Raw genomic sequence first — 15,013 nt, 5'->3', positions numbered from 1 at the left:
ATGCCAACTGGCGGTTTAGTTCATTAATTGTGGGTGAAAGGCATTTCCCTAGAACATGTGCTAAACAGTAAAACTTCTGATCTATGCTTTGAAATCTGACTGCCTTATTTTAAAACACCGAACACCACCACTTTAAACTATTCTAAGGAGACAGGAGAGGGCATTTTATAACAGCAGAGTCAGTTTCTCCATCACCCAGGTAATTTAAATTTACTCTAGGCACATAATAATAATGCAGCTCAAAACAACCTTAACAAAAATAACCAAAACTTCCACTGTCTCCTCCCGCTTCACTTTTGTGACCTAACAACTAAAATTGAACAAAATAAGGGAAGGAAAAATACTATGATCTCATAGTCCCAGAATTTTCCATTTCTCCCAAACTTAAAAGTCAATAGTAGCCATAAAGTGATACAGTGAGGGGGTTCTGTACAAAGTTAAAGAGTAAACTGAATGACAGATGTAAAAAATAAACAGAAAGGTTTAACAACATTTAAAATGAAGCCTGCCTATTACATAAAGGACAGACAAAAAAGTTTAATATCATTTTAGCTTCATCCTTATGAAACAACTAAAACAATGATTCACTATATTTTTCCCTATTAAACTCCTGACCACAGTTGACTCCCATTCATTTCTAGTACTCAAATTATAATCTAAGCACAGCTTAGATGGAAATAAAAACATCGGCACAATAGTAGACTTCCCAATATGTTATATTTGAAAACAACATCTTAAAGTAACCAACCTATTAAGAATTTTTAAAACTAATGTTCACATTTTCAATTCAACAAGTCTGGGTTAGTTTGCTTTTTGGTTTTCGGGTAGAGGCAGGGACTAAAATTAAAATACATTATTTCCAGGGCAGACTATATATTGTATAATACAAGTCAATCATCAAATTCCAGATTTGCTTTTTTTCAGCAGTGACTTCATTTTGTTAACAAACTGGCCTCCTGTATTTATCTATCAAGTCCACTTATAACACATTTAACATAGAGGAATGAGAATTTCACACAAGTTCACTTGGGGTTGGGGGTGGGCGTCATGTAAAGCTAAGAGTAGCATTGTCCCATGGTGTGAGAGTTAAGATTCTCATCTCACTGACACTTTATTTCAATGTCACCACCCCCAATACAGTAGGATTTCATTCATAATTTGGATTTTTAAACCAGAAAATTTTATGGTCAATCCAAAATAACCCAAAGAACTTGCTAAAGTTATATCAATAAGCAGCTTTTTATTGAAGGACTGAAACAAATAGAAGGCACAGTAGCACTGTAAAGCTTTTCCAGATCATAGTAATAATCTTTTTGTATGTATATATGGAAACCAGACTTTCTTTTTTGTTGTTAAAAATATCTGAACAATCCGAAAATCCTTATTTGTCATCTTTTCCTTTAGTTTTTCTGTATACCATCTCTCGAAAACTGGCCAGAATCTTGTTTTCTCTCTTTCGTCTCTCTTCTTGGTTAAAGGATGCAAGAGCCCTCTTCTCATCAGCACTATAGATCTGGTTTTCTTTTCGCAGTCGTACAGCCTCCATTCGGCGATGCCTGGAGATAATTTTATTTGTGGCTTAATTTCTCAGTAATTATTCTCATAGTACTTCCACACTAATCCTTTTTTTTTTAATTTATTGGGGTGACAATTGTTAGTGAAATTACACAGATTTTAGGTGTACAATTCTGTATTACATCATCTATAAATCCCACATCACACTAATCCTTTCTTAATATACAGTGGTCCACTTAAAAAGCTGACCAATAGACATTGTTCTTGTAATGGGTTCAATTTTCAAAAGATCATTCATTTTATCTGCCAATGTATCCTTTGATTCATTTCTAGTATTCAAATAATGATCTCTGATGTTTTGTCAACATTGTGAATGTTGTTAATTTCAAATACTAATAGCAGAAGTCTAGTTCTGCTGTTTCCAATAAATGAGAAACAGGCAAATTGTTAAACTTCCTAGGTGATATGTGCAATCTCACACCTGGTAGGGCAAATCTCATCTTCCTGCTCTTCTTCCTCAGAAGTGACCTGGCTATTCTTGGCCCTCCTGTCTAACATATCAGTTTTAGAACCATCTTACTAAGTTTTATGAAAAAAAACTGCCGTGATTTCGATTGGAACTGTACTGAATCTACAGATCAATTCAGGAAGAACTGGTAACTTACAATATTGCCTTTCGATCTGTAAACATGGTCTCTTTCCATTTATTTAGGTCTTCTTTGATGCCTCTTAATGTTTTATAGTTTTCCCTGTAGAGGTCCTGGACATCTTTTCAGATTTATTCCTAAATCCTTCATATTCTTTGATACTGTTATAAATGTTGTTTTGTTACATTTAATTACATTTTCTAGATGTTTGTTGCTGATGCATAGAAATGCAATTGGTTTTTGTGTATTAACCTTATATCCAACCACTTGTTAAACCCTCCTATTATTTACGATTTATCTGAAGATTCTTTAGGATTTTCTATGTAAACAATCATATTATTCACAAAAAATGAAGTGTTATAGCCTCCTTTCCATTCTTCAGCCCTCTGATTTCTTTTTCTTATCTTACTGTGCTGGTCCTCAGATATGATATTTTTAAATGTTGGTTTTCAGAATTCCAGGATTCTGGAGGTGCTTCATGGGTTCTGCAAATATTTGCCTCCAATTTTATTTTAAAATATTCATCTACTTTTCAAAGTCTATAGTTTTTAAAACTCCAAAATTCTGTTTGATCTTGGTACAGATGCTCTAATTCACTCTCCTTGTTCTTCCTGGTACTTTGCTCTCTCTTCCCTACTTTTATACTCATTTCCCCGTGCTGACCCTGATGTCTGCTCTTCAGAGTCCAGAGAGAACTGGAGAGTCCATGTTCTCTGAGTCCACAGAGAATGAGAGGCAAAGTCAGAAACCAGGAAATATTATCTTATGAAAATGCTTTCCAAGCTGGTTCCATAGTATAATGGTCAGTACTCTGGACTCTGAAAATGCTTTCCTAACTACCAGAATGCCATATTCCTCAGGGAAAGTGATAAATAGCTGGTTTTAACTATATCCTTCAGAGGATAAACTATCTGTGCCAAAACACAAACTAAGAAAGGACTCTGGAAAGACTGATTCTTTGATATAGCTGAGTCTGAGGCTTAGTTGCATACATACTTGGAATTTTAGACAACCACATTTAAATCAATAAAACCAATATTAAAACAATACTTATATTCTACTTTTCATTGGGAGTGGTCACTTAATGAAAGTCCATCACCAAATATAAATCTGGTAGCGAGAAAGAAGGAAATTATCTAACCACAGAAAATGACTTCAATGCCAAGAACATACCTGCTACCACTCATTACGTAACCTGAGCATTCAAATGATGCAATTTCTTCACTTGTCAAGCCAATTTCACCTCTTCGTGGGATACGCTTTCCAGCTTTTACATATTCAGCCATAGCTGCACCTTCGCCAGGTAACAGAGCATGGCCATAGCTACAAAGTAATTCAGAATTCAGAAAAGGTTCATTTTAAAAGGCTCAACATCTAAAGAAAGCACAAAAATTTATTTACTCTCAGAAAACAGTAGGAATAACATTTGCTGAATGGCAGCATGCTGGGAAGCCCAATATGAATCCCTTTAATTTAATTAGTGAACAACTCACTGTGATGTTTATGACTAACCCATAAATGCAGATACACTTTGGAAGAACAAAAGAACTGATATTAGTAAATATAGACTCGTGTTTTACAGTTATGGATCAATGTGTCCCTACAGGCACTGCCTTTACTGCCTCTGCCTTCAGTGAATTTCTTTTCCCTTTTTCACTTAAAAAAAAGTATACAAATAACATTATTTCACGTACTTTTTAGACTTATAACCAATAGCAACACTATACAGTAACAATTATCTATTAATTTTCATTCAAGGGGACTTTCAAAATTTTACCATTCCTTCATTCAATTCATTGACTGCTTCTTAAATACCTATTAAACTCAAAGTTGTAATACAAAATAATATCTGTTCTTGTGGAATTTACATTATTAATAAGGATATAACAGCAATAAAATGCAGAATATATAATACATTACACAAAAGAAACAGAAAATGCTGTGAGGACTAAAGGATTAAAGAGGGGTAGGAATCGCACCAACTTGTACAGGGAAGGTATTGGGAATCAGAACATGCACCTCCTTTTGAAAAGGGCTTTGAAGGATGGTAAGGATTTTAAAAGGAAGAAATTGAGGGTAGTGAAGAAAACAGGGCTGGGAAAAGGGAAGGCAAGTTGGGGGAAGAAATAAGGTAAACAGGGCACGATGTGGGAAAGTGCACAGTAAACACTGGGAAGTTTTAGTTCAGCTCAGTTGGAACCTGAGGTATAAATAAGGGAGCAGAGTGAGACAAGCTTGGAAAGATAAGTTAGGGCCATACTTTTTGGAAGGTATTTTAGTTATTGTAAGTTAACTGTTACTTACTTCAAAGGTTTATCATCTTGAGAGGCAAGTGTTTTTGGAGCCTCTGGGCCAATTAAATCCGAGGGTTCCTCAGGCTCTGCATGAAAGATGTTCAGAAACACATTCATATCTTGACTAATCACTTAACTTAATGTTTTACCTGTTCTCAATCAAAGTCTATCAGAAGAACCTACTTGATCGATCCTTCCAGGGATTCTCCAGAAACTCTTCTTGGGAATCTTTAGAGCTTGAATCACTGGAGTCTTTTCTGTTCTTCTTAGACTTCTTTTTCTTGTATTTCTTCCTGTAATATTACAATTTGATACAAATTGACTTAATATTCCCATGTTAAAGGACGTATTATTTTTTTAAGGCTGTGAAAGACTGATTAAAATGATTTGGATTCTCAGCTTATTCAAACTTGTTAGAGAAAAAAGTTTAATTAAAAAAATCATCTAACTTGTTTAACCAAATCACGTTTCACTATAAAAAAGATCCCTAAAAGATAACAGAGATAAAACAGTTTTAAAGATAGCTCTTACTAATTTAAACATCAATTTTAAGTGTAGTGAATTAGAAAAACATCAAACACGTATGAATACTTGGGTTGATGATACAAAAATAACCCAACTCATTATTTTGAAAACTCATAAAACAGATAATAAGCAATTATCCTCCCTTTTCTATACAAACTGTACTTTGGGGTAAATAGCTGATGAGCGTAGGTTTCTCTTATAGAATTGTTCTACCTTTATAAATGAAGAAAGCAAGCCAGAATTAGACTATCACCATTTTGCATCCCTAATGAAATAAGGGACCTAGGCAATGATCATTGGTGACTGTTAATATAAGCAAAAGACACAATTAGACATCATCTGCCTATGAAGTATTCCTGCCAAAAACTCAAATCTGAATCTCATCAAGACTAGACCTAATTATCAATCTATAGGAAATACAGAGAATATGTTAAAAGGACACCATAAAAATACAATCAGCAAAATCCATACTGCAGGAAACTCTACAGGATGAATAAGTTGGTTTCTTCAATAAATAAATTGCAAGAAGAAAAAGAGAAGGGGAATGTATTGATTTAGAGGTGTAAGAGACATATCAACCAATTGCAATTTATAGACATTATTTGGATCCTGATTTGAATAAACTTCACAAAACTGCTGAAAATTGAGAAATTATTGTTAAATATTTTAGGTATGATAATAGTATTGTAGTTATAATTTTTTTTAAAAGAAAGAATGCCTGTCTTTTAGAGAAACATGCTGGTTTATGGATGAAATGATATCTGGGATTGGTTTAAAAATAGTGGGGGGGCAGTGGAGACTGCCCCTGAGTTGGTAATTGTTCAAGCTGGGTGATGGTTACATGGGGGATCATTTTACTATTTTATATAATTTTATATATAGTTGAACTTTTATGTAATAAAAATTGAAGAAAAAAACTGACGATCTGCGTTTCTTCTTCTTTTCCTTTTTCTTGGCTTTCTTTGCTCTCCTCTTTGTATCTTCGTCTACAAATTAAAGCACATTATAATTAAAAAAATTAACTCTAAACCCCAATACTTTTGTAAATATCTTGTTTCTGTTCTATTTGTCATTACACAGAAATTCATTCATTTATTGCTACATCTCAGGAAATAAGCTAGGCACTGGGGACATATAAATTAAAGTCACACTATGTATTTGGTGATACAGGATATTATTAATTTTACTGCATTAAGACAATAGTATTGTGATTAAGTAGGAAAATGTCATTTTTTAGAGATGTACACAGAAATATTTAGGGTGGCAGTGTGATACTTGTAATTTACTTTGACTATCTCAGCAAAAAAAATCATATTTGAAGCATATTTGTCAAAATACTAACAACTGTTAAAATCTAGGTAATACGTATATGGTATTATACAATTCTCTTTATTTTTCTGAGTATTCGAATATTTTCATGATAAAAAAGGGAAAAAAAACCCTATGCGTGTTTGGGGGGATGCTTTCCAGGAGCTCAGTCTAATGGAAGAGACAAAGGTAGAGAGATAAATAGAATCCGGAATGATGGGGGAAGTCTGGGGTGCTCTGGACCTATAGAGGAGTCTCAAAATCAGGTTGATTTGGGGAGGGTGGTTGAGGAATGACTGACCAGGCAAAGGTGACTCTGAAGCTAGTTCTTTTTAAAATCAGTTTTATTACAAAAGTCATGCATGCCTACTGTTGAAACGAATAAGCCAAGCCGAATGCAGGGAGAGACTGACATTACAAGCAGACGGATTCTCAGTGTCAAGTAACAAAATCAAGAGAAAGAACATGGAATATTGAGGAGACAGAAGGTAGTTCTCAGGCTACACAGGATGCTATGAGAGAAAGTGACAGGGTATATGTGATTCGAGCAGGATCAATCAGGGTCTGAACTTTACCCTGAAGGCTATGCAAAGCTACTGAATGATTTTAAGTAGGGGACTGACATGCTCTGATTTGTGCTTTAACAAAGTTCAGTCTCCATTTCGATAAATAAACCTTTCTTTACTAAAAAAAAAAAGTTCAGTCTTCCAGCAGTGAGGAAAAGTGACGGTGGGAATGACATCAGAAGAAGGGGTGCCTTTGTGTAATGTGTTCCCAGAGGAGGCACCCTCTGTCAATCATCAGCCAGGAGAGGGCACAAAAAGGCTGCTTTTTGTGATGTGCCACCCCACAGGGGTGTCATCCTTAAACCAGCTGCCAGCCTGAAAGGGGTCCTTTGTAGTATGCCTTTTTGAAAACTGCACAAAGGTGTCCACTGAGTGTGAGAATTACACAAAAGAGCTGCTCTACCGGGCTGATGCAGCCCTGGACCACTTGGTTTGGCACCATATATCTTGCAGCCCAACCCTGACCTGGTTCAGTGCCGCAGGCCTTGTACAACTACATACAACCAGTCTGGAGTCACAGTGCTTAGGTTCAAATCCCAACTGTGTGACCTGGAGGGTGGTACTTATAAAGTGCTCTGTGTCTCCCTTTCCCCATCTCTAAGACGTATCCTGTAGTTACTGTGTAGATTAAAAAGCAATAATGAATATCAAGCACTTAGCAGAGTGCCCGGCACAAAGTCAGTAAGTGTTCAAAAACTTTTGACTATTATTATTTTTTTTAAGAACCTACTTCTGAAATAAGCTTTAAGAAAACTAGTTTTGAAGCAAAGCTTGCAGAATGATGTTGACTTTCTTACCACTGGAGTCTGTTTCAGAATCAGAGTCACTGTCACTATCGTCAGAATACTTCTTGTGTTTTCTTTTAGATGATTTTTTCTTCCTCCTTTTCTTGGACCTTTCTTTTGAATGACTAGACTTCTTCTTCTTCTTTTCGTCTACATAAAATACAAACAAAAAACTAAGTTGTAAAGACATATTTCTGAGTATCAATTTTATTGTATTTGAAATACTGAAAAGGAATACATGATAGAAAATTTGAATAAAAGCAAAGTTTAATGTTCAACTATTTATAAACTTATTTTTTTAACATCTCAATAAAAAAAGCTCTGTATTTAAAAATATCTCCTGGGGGTGGCTGGTTAGCTCACTAGGTTAGAGCCTGGTGCTGATAACACCAAGGTTGCCAGTTCAATCCCCACATGGGCCACTGTGAGCTGCGCCCCCCCCTTAAAAAATACCTTCTGAAGTAGAAGCTGAAGTGGTGCCTTTCTTTGGCTCTTCATCTTCTACTGGTGTATGTTCATCAGAGCTGAATTTAAAGAAGATGGTTGTAAGAATCAGAAAAGAGATGAAATATAGATCATGGGGTACAAAAATACATTTTCAGTCACAAATGGTTGTCGAAGAACCATTAAAAGCAGGCACTGGACTGCTTTTCTAACAGTACAGCTCAAGGAGTTACCACCTTCATAATAATATGATAATCATTTACACCTGCATAATGCTTTAGAGCTTACAAAGTACTATTCAAACTGAAATAAACAGCTAAGATTTATATTTTCAGAAGAAAGCACAGGGCAAAAGTAAGGAAATGGGAACCATAAGGAAAGATGAAAGAAATTGGAGAAGTCTGAGGGAAGACGTCACAATTTTATTCTATGTGTGTAAAGGACATATGGCAGAGCAGCAACTTTCTGTATCCCCAAAGCAAGAAGAACCTCACACACTACAATATAAACAGATTTCATTCTGTTGTAGAAAATTCTGAAAATGAGTATTATAAAAGTTGTGTAGTAGTTTAGGAAAGGAATCCTTATATCACATTATCTTTTCCTTCGGAGATCACATCCGGAATTTAGGTATCACCTAGAAAATTAATTTTAGGGTTCCTTCCAACTCTAATTCTTTGAGTTCAGATTCTTCAAGCATTTTCCAAAGGTATTTATAAGAACAAGTTTCAGATAATAATGCTTTATCACTCTGTCACAAATTACAAGTTTACCTGACAAGCTCACTGTTTCAACTCAACCTAAAGTAGACACAGAAACAGAGGTGAGAGAAGAAGCAGCTTATGAATAGCATCAAAGAGAAAAAAAATAAGGAAAAGGAAAAGGGATTAAGCCTTCAGATGCTATTTGATACAGGAAAACTAAACAAAACCCTATTAGTATAATCATTATTAAAAAATTCCTCTGCAAACAGAATAGAGAGCTCAGAAAGAAATGTACACGTACATGGTCAATTAATTTACAAGAAAGGAGGCCAGAATATACAATGGGGAGAGGACAGTCTATTCAATAAATGGTGCTGGGAAAACTGGACAGCCACATGTGAAAGAATGAAAATGGATCACTTTCTTACACCATACATAAAAGTAACTCAAAATGGATGAAAGACTTGAATATAAGACCTGAAACCACAAAACTAAAAGAAAACATAGGCGGTAAGCTCCTTAGCATCAGACTTGGTGATAATTTTTCAGACTTGACACTGAATGCAAAGCAACAAAAGCAAAAATAAACAAATGGAACTACATCAAACTGAAAGCTTCTGCACAGCAAAGGAAACCATCAACAAAATGAAAAGGCAACCTACTGAATAGAAGAAAAATTCGCAAATCATACATGTGATGAATTAATATCCAAAATATATAAAGAACTCATACAACTCAATAACAAAAAAACAAACAATCCAATTAAAAAATAGGCAGATGATCTGAAAAGACATTTTTCCAAAGAAGACATAGAGATGGCCAACAGGTACATGAAAAGACGGTCAACATCAGTAATCACCAGGGAAATGTAAATCAAAACAACAATAAGATGTCACCTCACACCCATCAGAATGGTTATTATCAAAAGGACAAGAAATAACGTGTTGGCAAGGATGTGAAGGCAACCCTTGTGCACTGCTGGTGGGAATGTAAATTGGTGCAGCCACTGTGGAAAACAGTATGGAGGTTCCTCAAAAAATTAAAAATAGAACCACCATATATGATCCAGCAATTCTACTTTTGGGTTTTTATCGGAAGAAAACAAAAACACTAACTTGAAAAGATAATCTGCACTCTCATGTTCACTATAGCATTATTTACAATAGGCAAGATATGAAAACAACCTAAGTGTCTACTGACAGATGGATATAGAAAATGTGGTGTATAAAATGTATGTACATTTTAAGGAAAAAACTGAATTAACTGTAACACTCAACATATACCAATAACAAAAGATGAATACAAGTCAGGTTTGAGTTCTGCAATTACAAGAGGTGAAGAGGTGCTCAAAGTAGTTACCATCAGTGTCCAGACACTTCTGATTACGGTGAACTACTGCTTGAGCATAGATAATATCTCTTAAAATATGTATACATTTTTTTGGCAGCCCCCCCAAGTGTGTGTGTGTGTGTGTGTGTGTATTTATATACACTGATGGTAACCACTTTGAGTACCTCTTGTAATTGCAGAAATCAAACGTGTCTTGTATTCATCTTTTGTTTTCGGTATATATTGAGTATTACAATTTTAATAGTCTTTTTTAAAATAAATTTTATTGGGGAATATTGGGGAACAGTGTGTTTCTCCAGGGCCCATCAGCTCCAAGTCGTTGTCCTTCAATCTAGTTGTGGAGGGCGCAGCTCAGCTCCAAGTCAGTGGCTGTTTTCAATCTTAGTTGCAGGGGGCGCAGCCCACCATACCATGCGGGAATTTAACCAGCAACCTTGTTGTTGAGGGCTTGCGCTCTAATCAACTGAGCCACCCGGCTGCCCCTCCGGCAGCTCAGCGACAGCGTCTTCAATCTAGTTGTGGAGGGCACAGCTCACTGGCCCATGTGGGAATCGAACCAGCAACCCTGTTGTTAATAGCTCATGCTCTAACCAACTGAGCCATCCGGCTGCCCCTTTAATACAGTTTATTCCTTTCTTAAAATGTGTATACATTTTTTGGCACTGTGTGTGTGTGTGTGTGTGTGTGTGTGTGTGTGTGTATCAACAGAATACTATTCAGCCATAAAAAGAAGGAAATCTTGCCATTAGCAACAACATGGATGGACCTTGAGGGCTTTATGCCAAGTGAGTGAAAGAAGTCAGACAGATAAAGACAAATATTATATGATCTCACTTATATGTGGAATCCAAAAAAAAACAAACAAGTTCATGGACACAGAGAATAGAGAATAGATTGGTGGTTACCAGAGGCAGGGGTTGGCGGGGAGTGGGGGAGTGGGTGTCGGTAAAAGAAGTGAAGGTAGAAAGTTACAAAAGGGTCAAAGATACAAAATTCCAGTCATAAAATAAATAAATCATGGGGATGTAATGTACAGCTCAGTGGCTATAGTTAATACTGTATTGCATATTTGAAAGTTGCTGAGAGTAAATCTTTAAAGTTCTCATTACAAGAAAAAAAATTCCTTAAGTATGTATAATGACAGATGTTAGACTTATTGTGGTGATCATTTTGCAATATATGCAAATATCAAATCATTAATGTTGTACATCTGAAACTAATATAATGTTGAACGTCAATTATACCTCAAAAAATCTTTTTGTAATGCTAACATCTGACATGCAATCTTCTACTGGATTGAGAACAAATAATTAGAAATAATATAAATGTAATTAATACTGAACTCTTCTATGCATAGGAAATTAGTACCTCATGAATTACAATTTAAAGAGAACAATTAGTATGCTAAAATCCATTAGCAGCATGTTTTAATCCTTAGGTATGTTCAATGTTTTTAAAACTTAAGGGGTAGAATAGCATAAATTACAAGAAAAAAGAAAAATGTGAGGTGTACTTAAAAGTTCTTAACAAAAATTCTGACAACAGACTCTGCATTTAAACAAATGTTACATTTAATATACATACATACATATATATATATATATATATATATATATATATATATATATATATGTATGTATGTATATTTCAATCACTTACTCTGGTTCCGGATTCTTTGGAGAAAGTCCCCATACTTCAGGAGCTCCCAATTCACCAATCCTCTCTCTCTCACTTAATCTCCTAGAAGATATAGGCATGTAAATTAAATCTCCATGACTAAATTGTTTCCTAAATATATAATCAAATTCAAAGGGGTCCAGTTAAGTCCTATTTTTCTTTTACATTTTGAACTTTAAATTAACAAAAAGTTGGCTTAAATGTAAACTCAACACTTACAGTTTGATGTTTTGATAGTACTATCAAATGGTACAGACTACAGACAGCCTGAGAGGCTGGGCCAGAAATGCAGCCTGGGAGACTGTCAAGTGCATCCTTTCTGCCACATGCATGACATAGCTCCTAACTGTTCATCTTCTGCAACATGTGACAGAAACAGATTTTACATTTGAAAATAACTTTATTTGTTCACACACATTTATGAAAGTAAAGAGAAGTCTTTACTTTTGATTTGGTCAAATCTTCCATTTGCAGAAACTCAGGAGTTAATGTAGAAAAGGAGTACATCATTATCTACTCTTGGAGGACACAAAATCTTTTTTTCTTGTTTTATGTTTGTGATTTCTTCTCTTAATTTTTGCTATTACTCATAAACAAACAAAACACAAAAATTAAGACTCAGTTCCTCAATGTTTAGCTGCTTGTGACTCCCATTTTTTAAAGCCCTTACAAAATAAATATGACTGTTTGAATAAACTGTTTTTTACTTTTTTATTCAGGGGAAGAGATATTATAACCATGCAGTTAGACTCATGTTTTCCACTTGAAGAAATGGTTGAAAAAGGGACATACTTATAACCGAACTGGGACTATTATGCATACAGGGGGAAGTATGCCTGACAGGCTGTAAAGAACAAGCAGTCAAGTTCTCATCACCTGACTTCATCTGTACTGAAGATAAATAATTTATCTTCTAAATGTACAAATGCAAATTTCATCCAAGAATTTCCCACATCTTTTGGTGAGGTTTGTCTAGTAAGAAACTGGTTGCTTCTTGCTTGACAGCCTGGGGTAAATTTCTGAAAATTTTAATTGGCGAGGTAGGTCTCCAACCTAACTCAAGACCATTTTTACTGTTTCTGTTCCTATGCAGGAAAACATAATGGCTAACACTTAAGGACTATTATGTTCCAGGCACTAAATCATTACAACTCTGAAGGCAGTCGTGCTAATTTTATCCCCTTTTAAATGGTGAAGAAATAAAGTTCAGAGAGGTTACGTAATTTGCTCAAGGTCACACAACTATTAAGTAGCAAAGCAGGGCTGCAAACTCAGGCTGTATGATTCTAGAACCTGTCCTCTTCATTACTATGCTTTATGACTTCCCACTCCCTGAAGAAAACAATTCATGAGACATTTCCCTGATGTTGGAACCTAACCTTAATGCCTGTAATACTTTTAAATTTCTTGTTTATTAACACATAGTGTATGTAAAGCACTTAGTACAGTGCCTGACACATAATTGAACACTCATAAGCATTAGGTATTAAGACTTACATGGCAATAATTATAACCCTTTTTCTTTCTTATTCTTAAACTATCCATTTTTCACTCAAATACTCTCATTAGAGACCTGATCTCACCCTGACTTTATTTTTCATGGTCTAGATTGAGACCACTTAACAAAACCTTTCTCAACATAGCCTAATCTACAGTTTAGCAGATCAGTTTTCCTACACTCATTCAATTATCTTGTCTCAGAGGTTTTTCTCCTCTCCAATTTAAAACCCTAAATCTCAACCCTTCTCAACTCGCTACAAAACATTTCCACTTACATATCCTGTTATCATCTCAAACCTGTGTGATCATTCAACAAGCAATGGTTGTGTGCCCACCAAGTGCTAAGCATTGTGAATGATAAAACAGGGCTCCTTTCCGTGAGATCAGTCTAGTGGGGAATAAAAACATGCTTACGAATGATAACCACACAACCAAGTAGATGCTATATAATTCCGGTACGCCATGTCCGCTACAAGCCAGGAGGCAGAAAGGAGTAGCGGGAGACCAGAGCACTGTAATAAAGAGGGCCTAGGATGAGTGAAAACCTAAGGAAGAAAAAAAGAGAATAAGGCGTTGTAGTGGGTGGACTGAAGGGATGAAAATGGGCGCAAGGCAGGCAGAGACAGCGAAATGCGAATAGTCAGTAGCGGGATGAACGATAAATCAGACTCGGAAGGCAGGTGGGCTCGTGCACGAGAAGGTGCGTCCATCTCACTCACTTCTGCCGCAGGCTCTCCTCCCTCTCCTTATCCAGGAGGCTGGGCCAAGGCTTGTCGCTCCCATAGGGGCGTGAGTAGCCGCCATAATAGGCGGACGAGGAGGCAGAAGCGAAGGGGGTGCCCCGCGTCGCAGAGGGCCGCTCTCGAGAGCGTGACCGCGAGCGAGAGCGGTAAGACTGGTTTCGGGAGCCTTGGCTGAGGCCACTCGGCTGATGACTGAGGCCATTCCGATCCCCCGACCGAGAGCAAGAGTGCGAGCGAGAGCGGCGTCCCCGCGGGGAGCGAGCGGATTTGCTGGGCTTAGGGCTCTTCGAGGAACTGCGACGCTTCCCCCTGAAGCCCGAGGCCTCCCTCTCCGGGCTGCGCGAACCAGACACCGGAGCCATCAGTGCCGCTAGATCCCGGAAACCGGGGAAGAAGAAGGTGTTCTCGCGATCTTGGGAGGATCTCGGTTGCCTTGGCTCCCAGAACAAGCCAATCACGCCACAACAAGAGCCCAAAAAAACCTTGGAAACAGTTCCGGGTACTACCGCAAATACTTTCCCCGGACTTAAGTAGTCCTGCCGGTGGGACATGATGTGTGTATGGGCATAAAGAAGCCGGTGGGGCAACCGGGTCGGTGCATCCATCTGGTTCCGAGCGAGGTTGCTCAAATCTAAGCGGGACTGGAAACCACATCCTTTCTGCATCCTTGAATTGAAATACCTGAAGGGAAGGAGGACAGGCCAAAGGACATTTTTTCACTGGGTGGCCCTATGAAGAACAAAACCGGTGTAATTATTTATATGAAGAGGGTGCCAAAATAAATGTTTACACATTTTACACTTGATCTTAGCCAAATGGCCAAGAAGCGATTAAAGAAACGGAAAAAGTGTGTTAAAATTGTGATACAATGACTGATGCTAGCATTATGCTAGCATTCATTTGATTAATGCCATCTTCGAGCAAGCATACCACACATTGCATTGCTACGGTAATC

The 15,013-nt window shown here is 36.8% G+C and overlaps 1 protein-coding gene across 1 annotated transcript; it reads right to left on the bottom strand.

Annotated features, from left to right (window-relative positions):
- Nucleotides 1-698: 698 nt before the first annotated feature.
- Nucleotides 699-14,504, bottom strand: NKAP (NFKB activating protein). Its single transcript, XM_081043855.1, has 9 exons — nucleotides 14,035-14,504; nucleotides 11,798-11,878; nucleotides 8,094-8,164; nucleotides 7,653-7,790; nucleotides 5,904-5,967; nucleotides 4,640-4,749; nucleotides 4,467-4,542; nucleotides 3,336-3,485; nucleotides 699-1,556 (listed from the first exon to the last, which is right to left on the bottom strand). Exons 1-9 carry the CDS (start codon nucleotides 14,418-14,420, stop codon nucleotides 1,382-1,384), a joined length of 1,251 nt encoding a protein of 416 aa, XP_080899981.1. The 5' UTR covers nucleotides 14,421-14,504; the 3' UTR covers nucleotides 699-1,381.
- Between the last annotated feature and the right edge of the window lie 509 nt (nucleotides 14,505-15,013).

The sequence above is a fragment of the Rhinolophus hipposideros genome, assembly GCF_964194185.1.
Source record: "Rhinolophus hipposideros genome assembly, chromosome: X".
NCBI lineage: Eukaryota > Metazoa > Chordata > Mammalia > Chiroptera > Rhinolophidae > Rhinolophus > Rhinolophus hipposideros.
This window is presented reverse-complemented; position numbering and strand designations above follow the sequence as displayed.